At 42.2% G+C, this 11,865-nt stretch overlaps 1 protein-coding gene across 1 annotated transcript in view; it reads right to left on the bottom strand.

The window, feature by feature from the left end:
• Positions 1–674: 674 nt before the first annotated feature.
• Positions 675–11,865, bottom strand: part of LOC109956801 (SEC14-like protein 1) — a 31,924-nt gene continuing 20,733 nt past the window's right edge. Inside the window, 12 exon segments of the mRNA XM_020594152.1 lie at positions 675–2,968; positions 5,335–5,513; positions 5,653–5,904; positions 6,472–6,606; positions 6,780–6,914; positions 7,221–7,392; positions 8,402–8,472; positions 8,692–8,780; positions 9,366–9,555; positions 9,901–10,010; positions 10,187–10,460; positions 10,957–11,085. Coding sequence (XP_020449808.1) covers positions 2,863–2,968; positions 5,335–5,513; positions 5,653–5,904; positions 6,472–6,606; positions 6,780–6,914; positions 7,221–7,392; positions 8,402–8,472; positions 8,692–8,780; positions 9,366–9,555; positions 9,901–10,010; positions 10,187–10,460; positions 10,957–11,085 — 1,842 coding nt within the window. The 3' untranslated portion in view covers positions 675–2,862.

Raw genomic sequence — 11,865 nt, forward strand, 5'->3', positions numbered from 1 at the left:
ATATAACCAGTTATTCTATACATTTTGAAAGTTTATACACACAACTTCTCGACCACATAAAATTCCCAAAGTCATAAGGTAATCTAATTAATTTCACACAGATGAATACATTTTCTCACATCTCAAGTTTGTTTTCAAAAAATGTAAAGGCGCCATATTCTCATTAATTCAAACTTTTTTTATTTTAGATAATTTATTTCATCAAGGTAAAGAAAAGATATGCAACGTCAGAAAAGGAAGCAGTCAAGACAAACAGTTATAGCCCTCACTTGTCAATGAGATCCTGATGAATAGCGTATACAATGTAGGAGCTCAAGTCAGAGGCGGGAGACAGACCAGGAAGTTTTCTGGTATTTTAAACAATGAAGACATGAAACACAGTAATATATAAACGGAGTACACTTCATTATGCCTACAGTTTCAATAAAAGGCTCACAATGGAAGTGTGAAAGCAAAATGACTGAGGTGTACAAGTGGAAAACCAGTAGACAGAGAAAAGAGGATATATCAGAGTAAATAGGTCAGAAATGATTCTGTTTGTTGTTTTATCAAACTAAAGCAGAAACCAAATCTACAGAAGGAATAAGCAGGAGAATTAGTCATGTGGTTTTAGACGTGCTTCAGAGCGAGAAGAGACCAAGTAGAGGAAAAACACTTGCCAACGTGGTCAGAGGGAGTGTTTACCCACATTTTACAGGCAGCTCTTTTATTCCACTACTACTAACGTTCATTCTTTTACACCATCATACACACTTAATAGTTCTCAATCTGAAGTCTTTTTTTCTCAGTAAAGAATTTCATGTTATTGCAGTTAATGACATATAGTTAACCCTTGAAAGACAAGCAGGTTCATGTACCAAAAAACAACAGGCAGGGCCAGTAATTTCAGGAGAGAACCTCTGACTCACTGCCTTTTTTTTTTTTTTTTTTTGCTGTCAGCTGCACTTGGTAACCACGGCAACAGCACCGGATGACTTTTGGCACTGATCGTTACTGTCGTCTACTTGGAGTCGGGTGGATGTGAAGTCAGTGCTTATTAACCAAATAACCTGTATTTAAAAACGGTTATACATGCATTTAGAAATGTTCGTCTTATTCACACTTGCTCATCTATTACAGTGATGACCTTGAAAAAAGCAGGTACATCTCTATGTGAAGACTAAAATAGTTAAAATAGTATTGACACATGGCTCTTAATGGCTTTATCTTAGTATTAAATAATAGATATGTAAACCCAGTCACTACACACAGTAACATACCACACTGCTTCTCCCCAACAAGGATTCATCTGTGAAAAACAGTAACAAACTCCACACAGCACATGTACACTATCAATATGCCATCTACTGGCGCACCGTCAAATGATAATCACAAAGTAACATTCATCCCTAAAGCACACTGAATTTTATACCAAAACAGAAGATGATGATGAGATGGTTCTGCCAGTTCTGCCCAATTGTACCACAACCCTCCAAATTCAGGCATTTCATTGGCCAGCGAGCGCTAGCCAATCAGTAGCACATCCACAAATCAGCGACAAGGCATCTTCTTGATGACTTGACTTTGACTCAAGTTCCTTAATCGTGCAGATGCCTGACAGAAAGCAAACTAACCACGGCTATTCAGAGCAATAGTTATTGTAGCTTTGAATGTATGAAGATAAGAAAACACATCCAGGAGAAAATCTGGCAAGTTATTTGTGTTTCTCTCTGGACATGACAAGTGATAATGTTGATGGCACGGAATTTAGTTGTTTAGTGGCTCAGTTTGCCCGTCTGTCTGCCTGTACAAAATAAAAAGGTCATCTCCAAATAGCACACATGATCCTCCACAAACATCTTAATGATAAATAGAAATATTTCACACAGTAGGAAGTCAAACTCATTATTGCTTCTAGCGCATTACTTCGCGAGAGTCAGACCCAAGTCAAAGAGTCAAATGCTTCTGCAGGTGTAATAAAGCCCTCGTGAGAGAGACAGGTGGGGTTTACCTCATAAAGACAAAAGAATGAATGCCAGAACGTTCACAGTCGCAGGGAAGATTCTCACTTCCCATCAACTAGCAACTTAGCTGACATCATCTGTATTGTCCTGATACAGTGAGCTCCACCCAGTGGTTTGAAAAAATATAACATTATTTGTAGGTGATATTCAACCCAGGTCTGGTTAGGAGTTGACCTCATCCACCCACACTTGACCTATAAACAGTTCACCAGATCTGAACAAACCCCTCTGGTAACAATATGGCAAACCATACATTTTTGCATGTCATCAGATGCCCATGTGTGTATGTATGTGTTTTTTTGTATGTAACAGCACATCCAGTCTTTTTTTTAGCCGACGCACATGAACGAGGTATACGTCGTCTCAGTATTGTTTATGTGGGTGTGCATGTAAATGCATATATATGTAACAGCGCCTCCAGTATCGTCCTCCGGTCTCATAGCTCAGAGGATGAGAATATTGCTTCTTTCAGCTTCCAGTGCCACAAGAAACCTCAACTCCTGAACTTTAACCTCTTCACCCTGCTGGAGACGCAACACAAACATTCAGCTAATGTTCTGATTCAAACTGCCATCCAGCAGAGGTGCTAGGCATGAAAAATATGACCTTTGTGCAAAAAAAATCAGCCCTTTAAATTGTATACAGAGTCTCTGTATTTTCTTTTTGCCTCAGAATTTTTTTTTTTATTCTTTGTCTTCTGTTTGTGCAAGCATGCTTCAGTTCCATGGAGACTGGCTGTGCAATAGGAACAGATTCCAAAGATGAGGAGGGGAGGCAAGAGGAGAGTTGGCTTCAGTGCTGATGGTAAGGGCATTTGGGGAGTGGGGCAGTGGGGACAGAAGTCCTCAGCCTCCAGTTTCTACCTGGAGATCATTGAGCTGGACTGTGATTGGTTGGAGGAGGTGGTGACAGCGCTGAGCCGAGAGAAGCCGCTGTGGCTCGACTCCAGACTGGTCATTGAACCCCTGAGAGAAAAGAGAGACCCAGAGAGAATGTGAGTGGATACATGACACGCTTCTACTTTTATTTTCCATGTACCCCACACCTGAGCAAGCCCAGTCAGTGACTAAATGAATGCATTCTGTGTGCACAACCCGTGCTCAAGATGCAGAACCATGCAGCCAGATCAAGCTCACAGGAGGGAGATTAATTCAATCTGTGTGCCACGTAACAGTCAGGCTCTGCCAGAGGCTGCAAACACCAACAGAATCAGGTAGGAAAGGGTTGGTGTGTGAGGATGGGGAGAAAAGTGTTCCTGCTGGAGTTCACCATAGGCTGTGTTGTACTGAGGGCAGAAGCCCATCCTCTTTGTCTCATGTGCAAAACCAGAAAGACCTCTGGCTTTGTTGCACGTTTGAAGGTTTGAGTGCCTGTGGCAAAGCATGAAGTTTTTTGCATTAATTTCTGCACAAATAAGTTTAACAGAGCTTTGACACATTTTATCAAAAACTGGCTGCTTGGTGTATTTCTTCAATATGAAGTCCACATGTAAGTTTTGTCAATATTATGAGCCCATGTCTATAATGTATCATATATACTGTACCTACATGAAGCATGACAAACTATCAAAGTCATTAGGATGTCTTGCATGAAAGTCTAATATGTAGTAACAAAGGCACAGTCTCCATTCATTGTCTCTAAAGAGAGCACCATTATGTTAGGGCCTAATAATCTTTAAAGCAAAGGGGTTAAGTGATTATGAGTAACTGTGATACTTTGCCTTGGAAGCCATTATATAGTGTGGCAGCTAGTAACTACATGTATTTGGAAATAATCAGCTGCAACTGAATGAGTCCATAAAATATTAGAAATTAATGGAAAAAAAACTCCCATCAAAAGTGGAAAGGTGACAAACAGTACAAACCTGTACATTTGAAATGATATAAAAATATCAGCAAACCATCACATTAGAGAAGGTTTGGCATGTTTGCATAATAAAGGACTTAAACGACGACTGATGGTTTCAGTAGTCTTTGCTGTTACTAGCATCCTGTCACAACCCACCAAAGGATCACTGGATGATTAAAGGCATTGCAAAGAGAAATACTTAAATCAAACAAGTCATGAAGTAAAAATAACACTTAGGTTTAAATGGTCACCGATATGGCCAAACTAATTCAATATAAGTCAATATTGCCTCGTTTTAAAAAGGGTTGAAGCAAAACAAAGGTTGGGAACCACTTTCCCATCACATTATGATTGCTTTACATGTGTTCATAGGTTGCTATGCAGGTACATTCGACACATTACAGACATGGAAAATGAAAGGGTTACTTAAATTCCATTTTGTTAGCTCAGGTTGGTGTTTGACATATTTAGAAATCTTAATCTCAACCAAATGTGTCAACCCATAAGCAAAACATACTGATGGATACTACTAGAATGAATGGGGTGGTCATTTCAAAACTGCTGCAGAAGGCAAAGAAAAATTAAACAGCAGCTGCACTGTTAAGTAAAATGAGTACATGGGTTGGCTGTACAAATGTATGAGTGTGGAAAAACAAGAACAAATGCCAGATGTCTTTGGATGTGGGTTAAAAAAATGCACATGTGCACTTGGGTATACAGCAGTTAAGCGCGAGTGTGCTGAACAGCATCTGATTCCTGATATTGTTAGCCATGCAGGCAGGCTGTCTGAAGCCAGCGAGTGGATAAGAGCAAGTTAGACTGTTGTCTGAGAGCAAGGACTCTTTCTTCAGTGTGAACAAAGCACCAACATCCCCTTAACCAGTGCTAACAACAATTGTAAGCAAGAACTGATGTAAACAAGCAACTCTTCACTACATCAGAAGCAGATCTGCCACAGGGGGCGCCATTCATATTAGCAGCCAAAAAGCATGAGGATGAGCTAGGGCTAAAGCAAAAATGGTCAAGCCACTTACAAACTCTGCACATCACAGCAAGCCGTTCTTTACAGGAAGAAGTCAGAGCAGGAGGAAGGAGGAGGAGGACGGGGTTGTGGGCAACAGAACAAGAGCGGATTGGATAGAAAAACCTGGGTTAAAGGAGTCTCCGAGGGAGGGAAGCATCCTCATTGCTAAACTAAGGATCTAAACACTCAGGATGCTCTTAAAGCATCTCATAGGGTCATTTTAGCAACACTACAGATTTCGTCATACGTCAAACGTGGCACTATGTGGTTGTAGAGGGGGACAACTGAAAGAAGACAGGAGTGAAAAATGAGCAATCATGAAGGAAGAGTGTCTGAAATTAAAACCATCACAACATCATGGTAGAACCTTAGAAGAGCAAAAATGTGAACACACGTTTAAAGCATGGACATAAATGTCTGTCTTTGTCTTTCACTCATAACACGCACAGAGTTACCAACCTGAAATCCTCAGAGCCCAACACCTCAGTGTAGTACATGACTTTACACTTGTGCGAGGAGACCTGCAGGGTGGCCAACACGTCATCCACTCGGGGCAGGTTGGTGGCCGAGCAGGCTGGCATGTTGTGGAACTTCCACTGGAGAATGTAGAAACCTGGCCATCTCGTTATATGGGAGCCCTGAAAAAGGAGAGAGGCATGGCACATATACCACCAATGACTGACAAGCAAGACAAGCAAGAAAGAAACTACTCACTTCATATATTTTAGAAAAATCCTGTGGGACAAAATGCACAGATTTCTGATCCTAGAACCTCACCTGTACACTCTCGCCCTCCTTGCAGGAGAGTGGGGACTCCACCATGCTGTAATCTTGCCCCAGCGTCCATGACTTGTCAATAAGCTGGACATTGTTGCCACCCGGGGAAGTGATGCTGTGGGCTCCGAGGGGGTCTTTACGAGGAAGCTGGGGGGCTCGCTTGGAGTGGTAGATGTTGAAAACTACATCACCTTTGCACACATCAAAGTCCCAGGTGATCACTGAGGAGGCATCTATGATTTCTATCAGCAGCTGGTTGGAGACCAAGAGCAGGGAGGGAAGGCAGAAATTGGAATAAAGAGTTATTTCAGGAGAGAAAACCAAGAACAAAAGTAATCTTTTCTTTGACAGGAACAATGTCAGTGAACCTTACACTCTTTATTTCTGTTATGTGGAGCAGTTGTGTACTCAAGGAAATGAAACTCAAAATTCTGTATTCTTATCATGTTGCTCCATCTTTAAGCATGAGCTAAGTGAGAAAGATGTAAACATTGTTTACATGGTTATGGGCTCATTACCATGAAATCAAAACTGCTTCCAGGAGAGTGATTATGTATGATGATGCATCTATCCCTCTGGTATTAATTAGTAGCAGATTATATTTCAAAGGCATGCCATATTTGTTGCACTATTAATTAATTCAGAAACTATTGAGAGGTCATTTACAAGTTGCAACCACTAGATGGCAGCCCATCCCACACAACCTGCAAAAGGGAAATCATGCGGCTCTCTGTTGTCCTGCCCTACATTCACTTAGAAACATCACTGCAGGCTTCCCATCATTACTTCTTGCTTTGGTGCTCTTAAGCTCACCCTTACCTCATGTGGAGCTCCCTTAAAGATGCTGGCGCACTGGTAGATTGTCTCAGTCCACAGGCGGACATCCTCGTTCTCGAGCTCCTCCGCTGTGCGATACATTGACTTGGGAACCAGGCCGCCTTCTGGTACCTCACACTGCAGAGGAAAGGCATGCATGTACACGCACACACACACAAAACAAAATCCACATATGGAATTGGGTTAGTAAAGGAGAGCTCAATGTGGGTGGTGTCATGTCCCACAGGGTTCAGATTCTGAATTCAATTATATCCTCACATAATATCTGCAAGTTTAAACGAGACACTCACCATACACTCTCCTCCCAGGAAGTCAGGGATAATCTCTTTGTTGATGTAGTCCACCAGCCCTCCAGGACCCTGGTAGTCATTGCCTGCATAGATCAGGAACTTCTTGCGGGTGTTTTCATCGATGAATGGACTCACCTAAGGCCAGAGGCAGGAGTATGAGTCATGGACACATCAAACTGGATGTATCCTAGTTATTCAAGGGCAAAAAACTTATGAATTTGCAGCTATAAAGAGAGCAAGATAGAATGTGTGTAGTTGTGAGTTACCAGTTTGTAAACCTTGCATTTGCTATTTGGTAAATGACCATAGTGCTGTTATATCTAGATATATGAAAAGGAGGTTGGAGCATATAATAAACACCTTTCAAATCCAAATAAACTGGTATGGTCAGAGGATGCCAACACATTGTTTGAGCTAGTGTGTGTCCCTCCTGGTTCTCACCAGTGTCCAGAGGACAGGGAAGACTCTGGGAGCTCTCAAGATGAGCAGCCTTCCCAGAGTCTCTGGGTAGTTGGCCTCCACAACCTCAATGATCCTCAGCAGTGCCTTGACTCCTGGCCGCCACAGGTGGCGCATGTTCAGCCCCTCCAGGTCTACCAGACATGTCCAACAGCTACAGCGGAGGAAGTGAGACGATTAACTCAAGCCACAAGCACACACTCAGACACAACTGGGCTACAGCCTCTTTCCGGCCACTTAGCACCTGCCACCCTGAAGAGAGGTAAAGTGGTGAAGGCAACGTTTGCTAACTGTCGATCCCTCTACCACATCCTCCGTCTCCCTGGATCTATTCTGGTTAAGAGCGATGACGTGATAGCCATTCATAGCTCATGTCTTCCTGCATGGCTCAAATCCCAGCCACCTCCTCCTGGGTGAGAGGGCTGACAGATGACAGATACAATGTCCACTCTCTCCCTCTGAACCTCTCTATCTCCAGCTGAATCTGTGCACTCAGGAGCGAGCCTCATGCATTCTTTCCATATTGTTGGTGATAACACTCCTATGGACTCACTCCTGGTGTGTGTCTGTATATGCACACTTGTGTCCATCTGAATCCCACTCATTTGCATGACTTTTGGTGCTAAAAAGATAAGACATAATCCTGTGTCTTTATCTACCAGCAAATGTAAAGTTTCTGCTATATTGTTACTGGGGAGTTAGCACCGATCTGGAACAACAACGAATGACCTTCATTGAGCTTTTTTCTCATCTATATGTTAAGTGATGACTTCTGTCCTTTGTGAATCCTTTGCATGGTCCAGCACATTTTTATTCTTATTTCAATTTGTCTTCTTGATTGCACTCTAGCCTATTTAGCAGTCTCTCAGGAGTATGCCACCCTGCATTTCACTGAACATAATGAAAAAACCTTGACAATAAAATTTATTTACTGTCAGAAAAAAAGTAGAGAATGCCATCACTAATTCCTAATGAACTAGTCGAAAAATCTAAGATTTCAGTAAATAAAACAGAGACAAACAGCAACTGTACAAAGGTGGAACCAGAGACTGTTGGTGGTATTTCCTGATAAATGACTTAAATTGTTTCTTCATTTTCTGATGATCCACTAAAAGCACACTTATTATAGTTTCCAGCTACATTTCAGTGTACTGGAGTTTTACCTGATGGGTCGCCCAAACACCTTGGTGTTCTCCTCACAGCGCCTCAAACCCTCCTCATTGATAGACAGCACCTAAAATGACAATGTTTATGCAATGACCAAATGCAAACCAGAGCAACTTACAGTTTCTTTATACATGTACTGAGCTGTAAAGAATCTGCTATTAAGACACTTGTCAGGACAGGCCACTGCTCTTTAATTCCCTAACCTGTAATCCAAATGACTTAAAAACCTGTCTACCCACATTACTAAACGCAAACTTAAAAGTATGCTGCAACTTGTGTTACGTACATGTCTGAGCAAAGACTCCTCTCCGAGAGCACGGACCAGTCCTTTAGTGTCCATCTGGCCCAGCCTCAGGATGTACAAAGGACGACCATCTAGAGGAAAAAGACCAATATTTACATGATTTATCACAGTGTTGATCTTCTACAAGCCTGCATGTTCAATACAAAGGTCTGCATTATTTGCCCATCTGCTCTTCTGTTGTGCAAGATAATAAGTGTACACTGAGAAATGCTTTCATGTTTTGTCCCTGTTGATCCCTCACAAATACCTGTGGAAAGTCTGCAATAAGAAGATGTTCCCTCTTCACAGATGTGAGAATATAAAATCCACTTAAATCTGATTTGTCACTAGACACCCTCTGTCCTAAATAAGTAAACCACAGCATCCACCAAAATGAAGAATCCGACTGGGTGAGTCTGTGTAAGCTATTGCAGTAGAGCTGACAAATTAGCTTTATATTTAATTCACTTGCATGCTGAAGGCTGTGGGCTGCTAAGAATGACTTGTGTGTGTAACTTGAGTCTGTAAGAAACTGGAGAAGCGAGATCCTTCTCTAGTTAAACAGTACAAGAATAGCCAGCCTCGAGCTGGCCTACATAAACCATAAATGGGCCTGTGAGAGTATGCACGCGCACACAAGATTGCAACATTTTTACCCGTTTCACTTAGATGCAAACCTCTGTCATGGTGGTGCCAGCCCCCAGTGTAGTAGTCCTGGAGGACCTGCGGTGAGCTCCAGGTCTCCAGCAGGTAGTCCACCTGGTGCTGCTTCCTCCAGGTCAACGACTGGCAGAGAATCTCCCGCGCCTTGTCCATGTTGAAGTCCCTCGCCCGCAAGAAACGCAGGATGTGCTCATCCTTAGGGATCTGAATAGTAAGGGGAGAGTGTTGCGCTTTAGATAATTTGTGAACAAACTCATGGAAACGTAGCAAAAGAACAATCATTTTTATAACTTTCAAACCACTGCCAATGTCACTGTCCGCTGGCTAATTTAAACAGCCCACTGGTGCTGCAGCAACAGTAGCTCTTAGCTGTCAGACTAAAATATGAGTCAAAGTCTACTACAACTGAACTTTTTGTGTTGGACAGACTGCACATTTGTGCAAAATGATTCATTTTGGAGGAGGGCAGTAAATCTTAAAATTTGACATCATACCCAAAAATATTATTCTATTTCACTTCATTCTTACAGATACAAATCAAAACATGACCTTTCCCTTGTGTGTCTCCTGCAGCCACTTGCGGAGTCTGATCAGACAGCTCTCCTGCAGGGGGGTCAGGTCACCTAGGTAACGTTTGATATAATCTGCATCCAGCTTGTCTGCAATACAAAAACATCTCTGATTAACACAATACAGGCAAACACAAGTAAAACTGACACCAGGGTGATATAATGTGAAACATGACTTTACTGAAATCAAAACAACCATGTGTTGTCATCCATGTTACTTTCTCATTTGGCTTTGCTATTCATGTCAGTCATCTGGAGCAACACACCATCAGGTGTTCCAGCCAGGATCTCAGTTAGGCTGTCGGCCTGAAGTGCACTGCTGTCCTGCTTGGTGTCCTGTGAGGTGCTGTCCTTGGTGTCGGTGGGCAGTGGAGCAGAAACGGCAGGTGTGACCACAAGTTTCAAGAGGTCAGATTGTCTGGTGCAGAGACTGGTTGGCCTGGGGGGAGGCAGAGAAAGAGGGGAGGGAGCCCAGCGGGGCATGTGGGTGATGCCTTCATCTTCTAGCTCCTTCAAGTAGAACTCGATGATTTCTTTTCCCTGTGACATTTATGACAAGAATGGCAGAAGAGGATGTTAATTATAGAAAAGGTGATTTAACAGAAATTTGGAATACAGACCAACTATACACATAATACATTCTTTATTCAAACCAAATAAGGCTGAAGCATTTAGTATTTCCAACTAAAGTGGTAGGCAAATGAAACAGAGGGAGAAAATACAAGTAAAGGATTGTCCATCCATTTTAAATGTACTGTAGCTTGATGACTCACTGGGTTCACAACAGAAGACCCCTCTCCACTCTAAGAGATTATACAAGCTTATTTATGCAAATATAGCATGATGGACTGACTCATGCTCCAGAAACCTTTTAGGACCAAATTTCACACAATATTATGTGAAAATTGCATAACCCATGCAGCATATGCAGCTGCACCAAGCAGCTAATCAGATGTTGTAAACTTACATTTCTATGCATATGCAGAAAGTACAAAGAAAATGTGAACATGAAATAATCTGATGCCACAATGCTCACCTTTTTGATACTGCTCGCATACTGTTTCATAGCAATCTTTTCAACTGTGCTCTCAAAGCCGAAGAAAGACTTGATGTCCAGACTGGCAGTCTGCTCAAAACAAGTCCAGTCCTCATTCTCCGGGTGGACCTGTAGCAACACATACAAACACAGTTTTTATACTGTATAAACAAGGTGAGTATGTGGTTACTATAGTAACCACACGCTCAGCTTCACTAGATGACGCACACAGAGAGCAGCTTTCCTACTGTGCACTGTAGGTGGGACTGTGCGTGTCATTCTGCCCATATAAAATTAGCCAGCCTTTACACATCAACGGTTTGAAGGTAAAACGCATAGCAGACAAACCTGCTGTTTGAGATGAAGACAATCACCAAAACAGTTTTCAATCTCATTTCTGTATATTCTATGGAGATTTTATCAAATAAATGTAATCAATTTTAATTCAAGCTATACCATCATCTCTGGAGAGAAGTCAAGAGTTAAATGTTTTCTGAAGGCACAGAGTTGGTAGCTTCATTAGCCTTGGTTAACACAATGTTTCAGCTTCAGTCCATTAGCTCAGCCTAATTGAGCTGTCCATCTGGGTTGCTGTTAGCACAGTGTGCTAAGGCACACGCTAAGAAACTCTATGTGGCCTTAGCCCTAAAATTAGCACTCTGGTTCTTTGGAGGCTAACTTGATGCACGTGACCTCAGCAACTCAAGAGCACACCCATTAATGAACATGCGGGGCTGGCAGAAGAGAAGACATGCTGGTTTCAGATCAGTCTTAGAGCGTATTCAGCCAGAATGTGATAGGACTGAATAATTCACAGAAGGAGATAGCTAGCAACATGCTCAGTGCTAGTCTAAACATGGCGTTCTCGGCAGGGACGCAGGGAAGAGATTAGAGGAGTCACAAACATTA

The sequence above is a fragment of the Monopterus albus genome, unplaced genomic scaffold (assembly GCF_001952655.1).
Source record: "Monopterus albus unplaced genomic scaffold, M_albus_1.0 scaffold22.1, whole genome shotgun sequence".
NCBI classification, from domain to species: domain Eukaryota; kingdom Metazoa; phylum Chordata; class Actinopteri; order Synbranchiformes; family Synbranchidae; genus Monopterus; species Monopterus albus.